The sequence below is a fragment of the Cydia splendana genome, chromosome 12 (assembly GCF_910591565.1).
Source record: "Cydia splendana chromosome 12, ilCydSple1.2, whole genome shotgun sequence".
Lineage (NCBI taxonomy): Eukaryota > Metazoa > Arthropoda > Insecta > Lepidoptera > Tortricidae > Cydia > Cydia splendana.
In genome coordinates, this window is record NC_085971.1 from 20,802,814 (window position 1) to 20,819,333 (window position 16,520).

Below are 16,520 nucleotides of genomic sequence, written 5' to 3' on the forward strand. Positions count from 1 at the left end.
TAACAGCGAAAAGGATCCATCCTCAATAACTTGTGTGTTGAAATGGATAGATTTGCTTTAGGTATCCTTATCAGTGATAATTTATCACAGTGGATTACAATTGGAATGACAGGTATTTGGGTTATTACGGCTTCAAATACAAGGCTACTTATTTACAAGTCTTCATGAAAGCACTCATGCCGGAAGTTTAAAAATACCTCCCAATGGCGTACATAAAACAGTTTAAAAATGGCACGAGCTTTGATGCGCCGAACGTTAAAGATATACCTCACCAGATAAAACGATCGCGATAGCATCATTTACTTGAATACGAGTCGTTTTCGATGGTTGCGCGTGTTACGAAATACTTTCTTAATTTTATTACGCAAGTCTGGTTTGTTATTTTGACCCTTAATTGGAAAACAGCATAATATTTACCATCAATATGAACTAAGTTTTGTATAACATTTCTGTTTTTAATCAAACTGAGTGAAATCGCTCTCTCTACTCAATATATAAAGATAATCAAGTAGGTAGGTATTCATCCGTAAATTAGGTCTTGAAATAGATAGTAAGATAGATCATTCACGTAATTATAATAGGTTATTTATGGTTTTAAAATGTCATAGACATAGTATGGACATTGAAAGAGAGAAACGATTGGATATTGAAAAAGGTTAGTACATATAATTTAAGCACATAAGGTGTAACAGAACCCAAAGTCTTACGTAGGCACTCAATAGCTTAAAATAAAACATTTCAACACATCAGGGGTCAATCTCCCGCAAACTTCAAATGGGTTTTTTGTCTTCAATAATTTTAATTAATAACTGTTTATTCTAACACACGATCTTGCGTGTAATATAACATTTATAGGCATGTCCAAAACATGCGTTAAAAACTCGACTACTATGTTATTATCCCGTCCAAATCCATTATGAGTACCTACAGTAATCTCCACCTGTCATTCACACCTCATTAAAATGTGAAAGCGTCCGTTATGGTGAATTATTTCCAAATGTCAATTTAAAACACAAATATAGTCTTGATCAACAATAATTAGCCTCTCTTTCTTATGTCTATAATTTCAAGAAGGTAAGATGGATTGGAATAAGTCCGAAAACGGGTTAATTTAGTAAAAATTACAAATATCCAGTACTTAAACTAGAAGCATTTTCTTCGTAAGCTTTGTAGTAGCGTATGAAATTTTGTCGTTTCAATAACACTGGCACATTCTGGGCTATCAAAATCGCTGCCAACTTAGCTTGGTCTAACGCTCTAGATGTTAGTGATTTTCTAAATTACCCCAAAGCACCTTATTGTTATCTACATTATGAATCATTTTAGACTGCAATACCTAAACATAAAGCTAAAGAGAAAATGCTAATAAATCGATTTTACAATGTAACGACTAGGTTAGGTAGGACCTACATAATTGTGATGCAATTTTAAATCAATTTAAATGCATTTTTTAATAATATCACAGTATTAATTTATTTCTAAAGATTTCTTTTTCTAAACGATAATATCACGATCGACGATCCATTAAGTAAAGTTACAATTTATGTATATACAACCATAATTAGTAATGAATAATACATACGACTGAGACATTTTCTTCTTTAATTGACTTTTACTTGCACTGCATTTCAATGCACTTAAGTAATTATCGATCGAAAAGTGACAGGCGCACCAGATTTAAAGGTTCTTGGCCACTTTCTCTGTTAATGAAGTGGCAGATATGATAAATTCCACTTTTGGGTTTAAATTGTGAAAATTGGAGTAATACAATACATGAATACAAGTTGCATTAAGAAACTATTCGTTGCAAAATAGTACCTACTTTTACCTATGTACCTAATTTTAAAATTGATAAGTAAGTCATTTCGAAAAATTATGATATTGTAGATAGGTACAATAGTATGTTTTCTTTGTAAATTTTTCCATGGCATTTTCCCTGAATTAAAATTGATAAAATTTTAATATAAAAGCAATAATTTCGTGTTAGCCTTCCTTTTAAACTTTTCATCTATCGAATCAAAATATTGTAGATAGGTGCATTCTTACACATACATACCTATCCTATAGTAAAACTAGTCTTCTTCATTGGAACTCGTGTTAAAGCTCATATAAAGCGCGCAATATGTAACGCGCGGCTACATATGTTTTCTAAATCCCTGTCCTACAACAATTGGCACGTGTAAACAACAGAGTAACGGTACAAGGACTGGAGTTGTGGAAATCAGATAGAAAAGACCAGTAAATAAGATAAACTGTCAGTCTCCATACTACGTTCCGGATGGTAGAAATTATTTTTGTAATGAGATAGCGTCACATTAGCGAAAAGGGAAATATTCCCGGTATATTCTGCGAGTTCCTGTAATTGACTTTATATTGCTGTTTAAAAAAATAAATATATCGTTTATAGCTGTTTAGAATTCTGTTATAAATAAATAAATATTAATATTTTAATAAAAAGTTATTTTAGATGGAGGTTAATTCGAATGATATATTAACTATAATTACAACGTTTAAAGCATTTACACCCATAGGGACATATACAAACATAGGTACGCAATTTTTGTTATTGTACCTACTTGAAAGTTACGGACATTGATAAGAAAAACAAAAATACCCATAATTTGGATAATATCAAACATTACTTCAGGGCGTTAAGTCTGATCCAGTACCCCCCCCCCCTCCCTAGTGTAAATTCCATTCGATAGCGTGACGTGACGCATTTGCGTTAAGTGTCATTTTGTATGGGATTTTAGAGTTTCCGAAACATCCCGCTTGGCGCGCTGTTCAAAATCCCATACAAAAATAGACATAAACGCAAACGCGAACGCTCGTCACGCTATCGAATGAAATTTACACAGGTGTTCTGAAATTAGGCTCCAATACTTTTGCTTTACCTGTACCTGCCTGTTTATTTTGTTCTTCTGACTGTGTCATCATCATCATCATTGGCCACAGCACCTTTGCAGATGATAGTTGCAGCGACTAAAGAAGGACCTGACTGACTGTGTATAACCCCTTTAAAACACGAGCCACTGGGCTCTCGAATAGGCACGTTATCTAATTTATCTACACCACAACAATTACTAAAAAAAAACCGGCCAAGTGCGAGTCGGACTCGCGTTTCTAGGGTTCCGTACATAAGTCCGACACACGCTTGACTACACATTTCTAATAGGTTTTCCTGCCATCTATAGGTAAAGAACTATTATGTGTATTTTTTTTCAAAATTTTAGATCCAGTATTTTCGGAGATAAAGGGGGGGGGGAATGGTCATTTTTTGGATATTTTCTTAAATAATATCAAACCTATGTATTTTAAAATTATAAAAAAAACATGGCCATCTTTGGGTCACTAATTTACATATGTGTACCAAATTTCAACTTAATTGGTCCAGTAGTTTCCGAGAAAATAGGCTGTGACAGACGGACAGACAGACAGACAGACGCACGAGTGATCCTATAAGGGTTCCGTTTTTTCCTTTTGAAGTACGGAACCCTAAAAATAAGTACACTAAGCACGAACAGTTTTGTACATTGACTCTCTATTTCCTATCTCTATCTCACGCGCGTTATATTGCTCTACCGCCCATGATTCCGGCGGGCATTGCCCCTGTGCAAGCGGGACAGCCGGACAAGAAAAAGAAAAACAACTTTATTTGATTGACAGTCTTAACCATTTACACGTCTCTGCCGGACATTAAAGTCGCATTGACCCTCTTGTGGCTACTTTACTCTGTTCAGATTTTTTTGTGTAATAATAATATAAATGGCAAACCGCGACGATACTGTCCGGAAATGTTTTATTGGTGTATTTTGTAGGTTGGTTACATAGTGGTTATATATCCTTTTAGATTGCTAGGAGATAGAGAGAGAGAGAGAAGCTCGAAGATAACTCTATCTAGACAGAAGTCTGTTACCTCTTTTTTGCATTTTGCAGTTAAGATAGTTTGAGGCCCGAGGAAAGAGAAGGAGGACATTAAATAGAATAGTTTTTATCAATCATCATCTTTCCACCATTGACGTATAGATATAATACGTCAATGCTTTCCACAGACAAAGTCGCCAGCAGAAGCTAAATAATACCCTACTTTTATAATTAACTACGTAACCACCTATTTATGTACCTATACATATATGTATGTTGCAATTACATGAAATTTGGAGATATAACGAAGTGACCATACCTATACTTAGACAAAGTCGCCAGCAGAAGCTAGTGCTCTATAGGTAATGCGATGCATACGTAACGGTCGCGGAGCAAAGGCTCGGATGGACAGACGGACAGACTGACAAGGCGAAACTATGAAGGTTACTAGTTGACTACGGAACCCTGAAAGACGTTCGTATGCCTATAACTGTAAAATAATTAAACGATTTGTTTCACGGTTTGATAATTGAATTCGTTAATAGTTCATATGTGGGTCAATAGTGTAACTGTTTGGACGCCATATCTTACGAACTTTCACACGCTTTGTTTCTGATAAATGTAGGCATTTCTTTATACCTTATTGTTTGATTAGTCTCGCCCCGCGAAGTTTCGGTTCGATTTCGCCAAAAAATCGTGTTTCGTCTGAAAATTCGGCTTCGACCAAACCACTGCTGAACCTTCCGGCCGTGTCAAAACTCTGCAGTATCCGGCCAAAGTTTCGGTTGCGGTTTTGGCAGGTTTCAGCATAACACAACACAAGAGCAGACGATGCAACGGAGCCACGCCGTTTTGTCGCCTAAATAGTTTTTAGTTTTTAAGTTTATAAAATACATACACAAATGTATGTTAGTCTGTAAGGTATTTGTAATATGAGCCTTGTTGCCTGATTTAAATTTCTAAATAAATAAATAATAATCATATTTCGGCCGAAGGCTACGGTACCTACACTGAGTAGTGAGTGACCTGTAGCATGCCTGTAGCAAAGGCTCGGCGTGCTGCCTGTTTTTTAGAAAGCCGATGACAGTTGTTATCAAACAATGTGTTGTCCGCAAATTTCACTTAGCACTTATATACGGAATTTTTATATTACTTTACAAGATCGATGTCAGATTTTAACCAACACGGTGTTGTTTTATGATTGCCGATGAAACTTTGTAATGTATGAGCAAAATTACCAAGTAGGTAGGTATAGAAGTACGTAAGTTCGTAACAATTAATTAAATCCAACGGGTGATATATAATTAATTAGGTAGATAATCCTAATTATCTAATTAATTATGTACCTGCCTATACCTACCTCTACTTCTTAAATAATACCTACTTTTATAATTAACTACGTAACCACCTATTTATGTACCTATACATATATGTATGTTGCAATTACATGAAATTTGGAGATATAACGAAGTGACCATACCTATACTTAGGTCAACTTAGGTATGTGTACTTATTTATTTGGAGATATTATTAGCAATATGTACATATTGTACATAGTACCATGAATTTCTCAACTCAACATAAATATTATCTCACTGAATGCATTGCAAAAACGCAATAAGCTTACAATAAGTATCTTTATGACTTTATTACAAGCAACCGTTCCGCTTATAAAGTAGGTATGCCTACACGGTACGATAGCTAGATACATTATGAAATATGAAATGGCTTTTCACACAGCACCTAATTATCAAAGATTGCACGCGCCATATAAACTACAGTTAAGCCTAACCACATCAGTGACCGCGAACTTACAGCGTAATTTTGTAAGAGCAATGACCAAAACACATGGCCCGTTTGAGTAATGATGGGATGTAGGCATCATGTTAGGACATGTTAATGTTCTTAGGTATGTTAATAATAAAATAACAAGTAGCATTGACATTTTTGTCATTTTTGAGGTTATTTTTCGAAATTGCCGCCATTGCCGTTGTACGTCAGCGATCGTAGCGATTTACAAAACCGGTATTTTCCGAAAATTAAACAGTTACACTGCGATTTTTGAGGTTATTTTTTTAATTTGCCGCCAATGGCGTTGTACGTCAGTAGCGATTTACAAAACCGGTATTTTCCGAAAATTAAACAGTTACACAGCGATTTTTGAGGTTATTTTTAGAATTTGCCGCCAATGGAGTTGTACGTCAGTACCGATTTACAAATCCGGTATTTTCCGAAAATTACGGATTTCTGCGGAATCAAACGAAACCATTTCTCTAGTTATATACTTTTACGGCCCATAGGATAGGAGACAATGTAAATGTTTGACTTTAATATTTTTTTATGCTAACGGTTAATGTTTTTGAATTGAGAACTTCCTTTTAACGTTTACAAAGCTTAGTCTAAAAATTAAAACGAAAATATTAATAAATATTAATATGGATTTCCGCAAAGTAACGTCTGATTCTATTCACTATTTTAAAGCTTAGTCTATTAAAATCCGTTAATAAATTAAATATTATTCAATTGTAAGTATGTAGTATAGGTATTATAGGTAACTACACTTTTTTAAACATGAATTCATAATAAGTGTAGGTCACTTTCTTTGACCACTATACATACTATTGTAATACTTAAGTTTAGCTTATCTAATCGGTCCGAAAACCACGTTCAGGACGTAAACCATTAACTATTCTTTAATCTCGTATTTAACGAATCGAGTGAAGAGCCTATCTATCATCACACGCAATTACTTAGGTACTTACATAAAAACTATTTTTTCGGCGCCATAGTCAAATGTTCAGCTATTGCTTGAGCATTTTCCGTTGACGTTTACGATGTTAACGCCAATTAAGCAATTATATATTTATTATACGTAGATATTTACGTTTATTTTGTAATTATCCGATGCTCGTATTGTATTCGATTTAGTTGTCTTATTAAAAATAATTATGGATCATTCAAGATACATACCTAGAACCTAATTAAACAGCAAAAACTAAATTGCAATTAAGTAAGCCAGACAACCTTCATGGTGTGACAAACTTTTTGTTAACAGTACCTTGAGGCGTTTCCAAATTGCATTCTTCCAGTGAAACAACACCGCGACATTAAAGTCAAGAACGTTTGCTAAAGTAGCAATCATCTTTATCATCGACGTTTAAAATGAACGCATGGAGATTGAGAGTACCGTGACTTAATTGGCGGCAAAAAGAAGACGAAATTATGTTCATAACCTTCTTGCTTTGGATAATGAATACTTCCGCAAAAAAAGAATTACGAATGAAAATTACACATGGAGATATAGGTACGCTTTATGGTTATTACACCCGATTCCTGTTAATTATCCATTTTTTGTTGAAAGATGAGATGAGATCCAGACATTTTTTTAACAATACCTACCTATACATATTCATATAAATCATAATCGCGTCTTGGCAAGGAAATATTGTAACGTAACGTAGCTTCTTGGCAAAAACAACCTGCATTACTTTCTCAGAATTCACACTAGATTAAAGAGCGGCCACCTTCCGGCCCGCTTGTTAGATAACGCTTAATTTACGTGTTATAATACCTTCTCCATCCTGCCATAGGTTTCCGTCTCAGATCTTCCTCACTAAGGCCATAAAGTCCGATGCACGCGAGGAACCAGGCGGTCACTATTAGGTAACAAATGACGATCACACGGAAAGGCAGCAGTATCACTGTAAATATCGCCGTCTGGAACAACGGGAAATTGTGTTATTACTGTTTACTGCAGAATAGTTTCCATCAATTTAGCAGGTTAAGCATATAAAAATTGATAAAGTTAGACCAAGAAAAGTCTGCAGCGATTTTGATAGCTCACGCAGTGCAAATGTTATTTTAAACGTCAAACTTCAATGAAATGATGACGTATAAATAACAGTTGCACTGCGTGGGCTATCAAAATCGCTGCCGTTTTTTTTGGTCTAACTCTAACAAGGGAAGAGTCCAAGAATTCAAATAAAGAGAGTGATTTTTAGGAATTTTCATCTGACATGCTAAATTAATAGCACCACAATTTTTCTAGCTGTTAAGCCCATTAGTTAGAAATTAAATAATTTTTCAACACATACTTGACTAATGGACCTTAAAAATAGGCAAGGGAAAAATAGTTTTGACTTAAGAGCCAACGGGAGTGGTCATTTCTCCATACAAACGTACTCCTCGTTTTCCTCCGTGGTTTTTGAAGCTAGAGCAATGTTTTTTTCAACACAGATTAATATTGTCAATATCTGTGTCGGACCGTTTTGCTTTTTTTGATATTTTTGTTTTTTAAGGCGCTAGAGCCCTTCAAAAATGGCCAAAATGGCCTAATTGACTATGCCGCAATAAGAGGCGTGGCATTCAAAACTGATATCAATTAGCCAAAAAGGCAAAACGGTCCGACACAGATAATTTCATAATTATTTAGATTTCCAAATTTGGTTACGATTGGTTAAGTTTTGGAGGAGGAAACAGAGGAGTACGAAACCTCGATTTTTGAGATTTTTACGCAGGATTTTTCGCCTTGTCCTTATCGCACTACTTTTAGGTGCCGCTTCCGTTAGCGAGACGGGTATATTTACCTAAAATATTTAAAACACAGCTCCTGTTTCGTCTTAAATGCATGTTATTTATCTGCTTACCTACTACAGATTAATTAACAGCAGTTAGATACAAATGGTTAACTAGATATTTTTATAAGATCATACCATTATCATTACTTATTTTCGAAATGTCTAACTGTCAAATACTGTGGCCTACAACGGTATTCAATAGTACCTATTCATAATGCATGCATCGAGCCGAGCGTATCTAGGTTTTCGTCAAATAAGTGCCTAATTTTATATGTCATGCTCACTAAAGCGGACGGTTGATTTTACAAACGAGTTTTTGTATTTGCTTTTAGTGTGAAACCAAATTCCTAGCCTACTTATCATGCCTACTTGTAAAAATATAGTGATACCTACACACAACACAGCATTTAAAAAGAATGAAAAAGAATATGGGGATGTTGTCGTATTGTAAGATACAAATGTAGACCTCTTTAGTTTAAATAATACCTTGAGTAGACCTAGTTTAGTATAATGGGGCTTTAGAAATCTGACAATCGTACGAGGTATTTCGAACAGATTATATGTATTCATTGACTTACTACGAGTATACAACGACTCTTTAGCCTTTTAATCCAGTGGCCTATTTTATAAAGCTACAAGTTACAATTTACAAGCGGAAGTCTCGTTCTAACACATAGGGTTAGAAAGAGACTTCCGCTTGTAAATTGTAACTTGTAGCTTTATAAAATAGGACACAGGTAGCGAAGCAAATAATCTCGTCACTAGAAGCTAGAATGACATCGATCGAGCAGCCCAGTCAAGCATAAACTCTTCTGAGGAAACCTTACATTTCCTGGAAATTACACTTTAATCGACACTAAACGAATAAGCCACAGGCTTATGCTATCTTTGGGGCTTGGTTGCGACATATTATGCTGTCCAGTCCACATCAGACATATCGGAGCGTCCAGAGTGCTCAAAAATATTTGATAATGCACTACGTCTTGATAAAAGAGGCTGTGTTTAGATATTTGTAAACACCTTGGCCGCTCCGATAGATCTGATGGCGACTGTCCAAGTTTAGATGCCTCAACGACCTTCCCTAACATTGTCGATACGTTGTGAATGCGATGTTTGGCGGCTGTGATGGAAAGAATCGTACGCACGGAACAACTTTCTCTCCGCGTTAGAGTAATATAACTGTTTGTGCAAGTACTTTATAGTGGCTTTCGAGCTAGGTAAATTGTAGTGATTATATAAATTGTGTTTTTCCAAGGCTGAAATGAAAGGTTATCTCTAAGAATAACTAGATAGAGTTAGACCAAGGAAAGTCTGCAGCGATTTTGATAGCCTACGCAGTAGATATGAGCGCCGCGCCGGCGCGCCGCCGCCGCCGACAAAATTTACGCGCCGCCGCCGCCGACGCTGCGCTATCGGCGTGGCATCGGCGTGACCTTGTTAGATGCTACTACTTTCAGAATCAGATAATATATATTTTATCTAGTTTAGATCTTTAACGGCGCCAGTCTGAATAGCTTATAGACATTCAAAAGGTATTTTAGGTCCATATAATTCTAAAATATCGATGGTAAATTCAAACTTTTCTGTCTGGTAACCGCGCTACTAGTGTTAGAGCAACGAAATGACTAATTTTGCCAGCTGGCTAGCTCATCCGTCATTCACCGCGAATTCAATTATTGCAAGCATGGTTTAAATGTCTTAAAAAGGTGTAAAAGGGGGTTAATTTCAGATATTAAGCGTTTTCACGCCCAAAGGTCCGGCCGTTGGCTTTGCACGGAAGGCATCGGAAACGGAATCAGGTCTCATTTTAAGCTTGGCCATTGTTCAAATTTCAAGCTTTGCTCTCTCGCAGACCAATCTTTGGCCTCGCATCGCTCGCATAGAAGTATGCCGCTATCTGAACCTCCAAGTTTTCGGCCCTGTTTGGAGCGTAAAATTTGGCCTCGCTTTTAAAATGCTTGGTTCTTCTCCAATCTTAGCTCCACTGCAGCACGGCCTTTGGCCTCGCACGAATGCACCTACAGGAGAGCCCCAGAGGTCTTTAACACTATGGCCACGGTCTTTATCGGCCTTCGGTCTTGCTTACACTGGACCAATTCCAAGCTCTGCCCTCTTGCAGCTTGGCCTTCGGCCTCGCACAGAAGCGCGCCGTAATCGGCACTCCGCGCATTCGGCCGTCAGCCAAGCTCACAGTTGGCGTTCGATTCTAAGCTGTATGCTTACCTGCAGCTCAGCCTCTGGCCTCGGATGGGAAGGCGTCGGAATCTGGTCTTCGGTGTTAGGTGGAACTCGGCCTTGGGCCTCACTTTTTGACATAAACTTGTTTGTTGGGTCGATATTGGTTAATAACGGAGCTTGATTTTCCTCACTTCGGTTCTTTGGACAGTCGACCAGATGTTTCCCTGATACAGTCAATCCGCTACTTTTTACTTAGCACAATAGATAAGGGCCTCGCAAAGATCTTCCGGCCAGGGCCTCGCCAAGATTAAGACCGCCTCTGATGCCGCTCGATACCGTTTATACTATATAAAACTTTTTTCGTACCTTTATTCAATAAATTTTGCTTGCAATTGAAAAATGCACTTATTTTATAACTTTCTTACAGCAAAAAGTGTAAATTCGGTAAAATTTTGGTTTGAATTCTTTTTTCATTAATCAAAGGTGTTTCAAGGCCACGCCGCCGACCGATTTTGACCGGCGCGCCGCCGCCGGCTAAATGCCTATCGGCGCTCATATCTACTACGCAGTACAAGTGTTATTTATACGTCGTAATTTCATAGAAGATTGGCGTTTAAAATAACACTTGCACTGCGTGGGCTATCAAAATCGCTGCAGACTTTTCTTGGGCTAACTCTTATTACGTCGCTGTTCATTCAAACAGAAGTTGCAAAAATTATAGAAGTTGTTATTTTTATGTGGTAAAATTGGAGTTTATCAGAGATTAATTGGGATAGTGTGTGTTGTCAACAATAGCTATGATTCATTACAAATTGAATTAGTATTCCATTCAAATAGAATTCAAGGTTATCCTGATAGAACAGTATGTTTTGTTATACTTATTTGGCAATCGCTTCTTCAATCATACCGTGACGTTGTTTTGCATATTTATCAATTATTAAAGGCATACATAGGTATATAATATGCAAATTACGGCTAATTATACAAATTATAGAAACAAAATATAAGATAGATCGAAAATAATGCTGATACCATTTTATGCTTGTACGTCTAGGATTAGACCAAGAAAAGCCTGCAGCGATTTTGATAGCCCACGCAGTGCAAGTGTTATTTATACGTCATAATTTCATAGAAGTTTGACGTTTAAGATAACACTTGCACTGCGTGGGATATCAATATCGCTGCAGACTTTTCTTGTTCTAACTCTAACAGTGTACTAAATTATTTTTCTTAAAAAAAAATCTCTTGTATGATAAATCAAAACTTCGAGTCTGCGCTTTAGCGTTAAGTGACTCCTGAAAATGTTTACAATCAAACGTTTGCACCTACTCATTACGTGAATTTTCTATAATTTTCATACCTTTATTTTATCATATGTGTTACTTAATTCCAATTTATGCACAAAAGGGTTCAATATTTCGGCGCGCATGCCGTCAGATGAGAAAGCGCCGGTTTCACTATGCATTTTGCCATTCATTTTCACTAAACAAGGAGCACAAATTTCCTAATACTAGGAAATCAATCAAATCGCACTATTTACACTCATCTTTCACATATGAACCGAATAATATCTTTACACGATCCTACTCTTATTTTTTAGATTACTTGTTTTCATCGAAATTATTTGCGTTAAATGCGAACGTACATTCCCCATCGAAAGTAAGCTAAGACTGGTTGTCAATGTTGTCATGTACTTAGTTGAGATTCAACCAATAAGAGTCATGAACAGGCGGCTTCGTCATTGGTTAAAATTTTGACAGTACTATCCAGACCGCAATCGACCTGTAGCCGAACAAAAACGACTATTACCGAACAAAAGCGAAAATTATTTCCTTTCCAGTCCCCTAGAATCACACCGACAACAAGGTAGCAGGGGGCGCTACTATCGCATGATGTGTCAACAGACAGTACCGGTTTTTTCATGCATGGTTTGGCACAGCCACAGCACTAGCTGTCATCAATGTTTACAAAAATAGCTACACGTGTAAATAAACACATTTATTTTGATTTATTCCATTCTGAATATTTGTAATTATTTTTAACTTGACAAGCAAATTTATATCATTTGTTATTAAATAATCCAATGTTTGTATTGAATAATCCAATAAAAGCAGCTTGAATTTTTCAAATTCTAAAAATGTTTGCGTTGCATAAAAACATTCTTCGTAAACGGGTCAATCAGTCACCGTGCCGTGCTTGTGTGTGTGCGTATATTATTTTGTCTTGTTTTAATATTGTTTTGCATCTAAAAGACAATAAGTTACAGTAAAAACAATCGAGCTAACACTGAAAATGTATTATCCGTACCATGGAAATGAATATACAAAAGCAGATCATTGACTTCTTTTCGTTCTTTGAGGAATTCCATAACGTTTCTAAAACGTGTTTGAAAGATTGCCAAAAGTGCGCAGTTACTATTAATAAGCTGATTTATCGGTGTAAAAACATTAGAGAGTGAGTTGTTTTTATGTAAATGTATTGTATTGCATATTTATGACTGGGTATGTTACTTATTAGATTCCATTTTCAGTGCCGAGGTGACCCAGACGCCATTGGAAGAATTCGATGGTCTGCAGGGCAAATTGTGCGCGGCTTTACATAACCTTATATCAGAGGAAATACATGAACTTAAAGGCAATTTGTAAGTACGTTACATTTCTTGTCCCCGATTGAATAAGTTGTCAATGGATTATTACACTTTTTAGGTTACAAATTTCATAAATTATTATGTTTGTATGTTTCTCATAGTCTTGGCTTTTTGACAACACTACAAAGTTCCTTAGGCTAAAACTACATAATCAGTGATGCTTGTAAACAATTAATTTTCACAATACATGACTGGTTAATTTTTGTTTATTTTCTTTTTAGGTGCACCATAGAAGATTTATTTGATAAACTGTGCAACAAACACAAAGTCTTCCATCAGAGTTGTGAAGAATTAGATTATACAGAACAGAGTAAACTTATCAAGGGATCCCCTCTTCAGCCTCCGTTGCAGCAACTTCTTGACTTTGCAGATGACGCACTGACCTTTGGAAGTCAAGTTTGTGCTCAGATAGAAACCTCTATAAGTGTTCTTACATTTAAAGGCTTGAAATCAGATTCTTTAGTTGAAAATTTTAAAGTTTCTAGTGAGTGGAGCAGACGCATACCAGAAATCATAGCTTATACATCATTTTGCGCTGAAAATCAAATTTAAACATGGATTTACTAGGTTCAATCTTGAACTCCATGCAAAAGCCACCTTCAGCAAGTGAAGCACAGAAAAATGCTGCCAAAAAGCAGAAAGAGGCTCTTGAGCGCAAGCAGAAGGAGGAAAAAAACATGTTAAATAGATTTAGAAAGAGAGTTGAAGATAAAATAAGTGAGTTTGTTAAAGACGGGTCCAAACCACACTTAGCATTTGAACCGATGGATCAAACATGTAGAGCAATAATTAGAGATGTCTCTGAAATTGCCGGCCTCCAAGTATTTTCATTTGGGCAAGATGGAATTGATAGATATTCAGTAGTTTATACCAAAGAACGCCCTCCATCTGAAGACGAGTTGACGGTACGTAGAGCGGGTGGCATTTGGGATGAACATAAAGCAGCTGAAATGGCTAAAGAACGTGTTAATAGACAAAAACTCGCAGCTTTAGAGTCAGAGGAAGAAAAAAATAGAAAGCGCAAGCGTGGCACAGAGGAACTTAGCGGTACATTTTACAAACAAAAGTATGCTCATTTAATCGGTGAAAATGCAGCTTTAGGAGCCGCTCAAAAGACAAATATGAATAAAAGTTATGGAGAAGTTCCGAGTGAGAATAAAAAGGATCAGCGCTCTATAGAACAGACTATGGCAGATATTAAGGCTAAGAAAATGAGAAAGGCAGAGGCCGAGGCAAATGAAAATCAAACTTAATTCTTCTGTCTGATTTTAGAAATTAAACTAAATCCAAAATATGCAAAATTTAAGCAACTTTTGGACCATGCCTCTTAGAATAGTTGTGTGCATTGTTTTTTCTCTTTCTATCTCATTGTACTCTACGAGACAACTGTATAGTCATTACATCTTTCACTTAAACACGTACATTTGATCTTTATACTGTCTGGTTGGCCTTAATGATGATAGGTCTAGTGTCAATTTCTTTAGATTCCTTTGAATAGTGAGAATTGATCCATTCTTATGACATAGGTTATGATAGCCCAAAGACCTTTTGCTGGAAAACAACACTTATAATTGATGCTACCCTAAGGTCTCATGTCACTGAGAATATGACAGTAATTTTAAAGGGTTATTCCCAACTGCTAGGCCTTATTACAACTGGTAGCTGTGTAAAAAAAATCAAGGTTAGGAATAAGCACGAAGAATTACGTACATTTTCCCACCTGTTCCTGTCTCTCTCTCCCACTCGCACAGTGGCAATGGCCGAATATAATTACGCGCATAGAGATAAATACAAAATTATACTTTAAAAATAACCGTAAGGCTGTGGCAAATGCTAATAATATAGGAAGCTATTAGCAACAACCATATCTAGAGCTTGGTGCTCATTGTGACAGAACTACCTATCCAATACTACTAGTATTAGAAGCAATTATAAGTGAGTAGATAGACATTAGATAACTTATAAATAATTATTGTCCATATAACAAATATTTTTTCAGAAAAAATGTAGGTGTCTTTTACTAATTTTCAGAAAAAGTATTTTATAATACTTAATTTTAATTTGCAAAACGAAATTGTGACTTAGTTTTTTTCTTTGTGTGCATTTTGAACGGAGACAGGAGTATGTTTTCTTTATACAAAACATAATACTCCCGATTCTGGCGAAAAGCAAAGACCCATTTTATTGTGTAAGATGTGAATGTAGATGGCGCTCTACGGCTTCGTAAATTGCGGTGACTCTGGTTGTCAAAAGTAGACGTTTCACAATTCAGTGACCACAAAACATATCGCACAGTACAGCGCCATCTGGTTCAGCTGTCAAATTAGGGGGCATGTTTTTATCTTGGATTTTATTACAATCAATGACTTTTTTGTAGAAGTAACCTTTTTTCTTTTCTTTTATAAGTTGTTAAGGTTGTACTTTTTTTCTGAAAACGACCGAATGGCATCGTAAAGAAAGGTGACCGTAAAGTATGTACCTACAAGTTATAAGACATATATTATTGAATACAATGATATTTTTTCTTTCTACATTACTAATGTAACAAGGATTTTTTTTTTCATTTACCAACCAACTTTATAGAATAATAATTTACATTATTCATTGTTTATTTAAATGTAAATTAAATAAATAACACTGCCATTTGAAATTATGTTCGATGTAATTTCTTTCTGCGCGGTATTGTTATGTAACATGTGGTATCCCTTTAACCGATCGCGGTATTGTTATGTAACATGTGGTATCGCTTTAACCCAGGGGTCTCCAAACTTTTTTACCTGAGGGCCATATTGCGCCTCAGAATTTTCGCGCCGTCGGCGCCGAGGGGGGGTGGGTGTATCTGGGGTTGCTGCTGTTTGGGCTAAACACTTGGAGCCTGGCTCCCGCGGGCCGGATTGGACCGCTGTCGGCGGGCCGGATTGGAACGCTTCGCGGGCCGGATTTGGCCCGCCGGCCGGGGTTTGGAGAGCCCTGCTTTAACCGATCGCGGTATTGTTATGTAACATTTGGTATCGCTTTAACCGATCGCGGTATTGTTATGTAACATGTGGTATCGCTTTAACCGATCACGGTATTGTTATGTAACATGTGGTATCGCTTTAACCGATTCTGAATGCTATAAGGAGTTATTTTTCCATGTGCCTATAAAATAAGACTGGATATAATTTGTAAATAGCCACAATATAATTATTAGTTAGTTATTCTTTTGACAATAATGTCGTCCTTTATGAGGCACACGATCCTAGTAGTGTCAC

General features: G+C 36.4%; 2 protein-coding genes across 3 annotated transcripts in view; one reads left to right on the plus strand and one right to left on the minus strand.

Moving 5' to 3' along the window:
• LOC134795678 (lysophosphatidylcholine acyltransferase) overlaps window positions 1-12,449 on the minus strand; it is a 60,288-nt gene extending 47,839 nt beyond the window's left edge. The window contains exons 1-2 of one of the 2 annotated variants that reach the window (XM_063767609.1): window positions 11,980-12,449; window positions 7,436-7,581 (exon numbers count right to left, since the gene is read on the minus strand). In XM_063767609.1, the coding sequence (XP_063623679.1) occupies window positions 7,436-7,581; window positions 11,980-12,096 (263 nt within the window). In that variant the 5' untranslated portion in view covers window positions 12,097-12,449. The remainder of the gene's footprint in view (window positions 1-7,435; window positions 7,582-11,979) is intronic. The other variant, XM_063767608.1, reaches the window with a different exon arrangement.
• Window positions 12,450-12,811: 362 nt separating this feature from the next.
• LOC134795633 (sperm-associated antigen 7) lies at window positions 12,812-16,035 on the plus strand. The gene is made up of 3 exons (XM_063767532.1): window positions 12,812-13,073; window positions 13,150-13,260; window positions 13,488-16,035. Exon 3 carries the CDS (start codon window positions 13,821-13,823, stop codon window positions 14,517-14,519), a length of 699 nt encoding a protein of 232 aa, XP_063623602.1. The 5' UTR covers window positions 12,812-13,073; window positions 13,150-13,260; window positions 13,488-13,820; the 3' UTR covers window positions 14,520-16,035.
• Window positions 16,036-16,520: the final 485 nt, after the last annotated feature.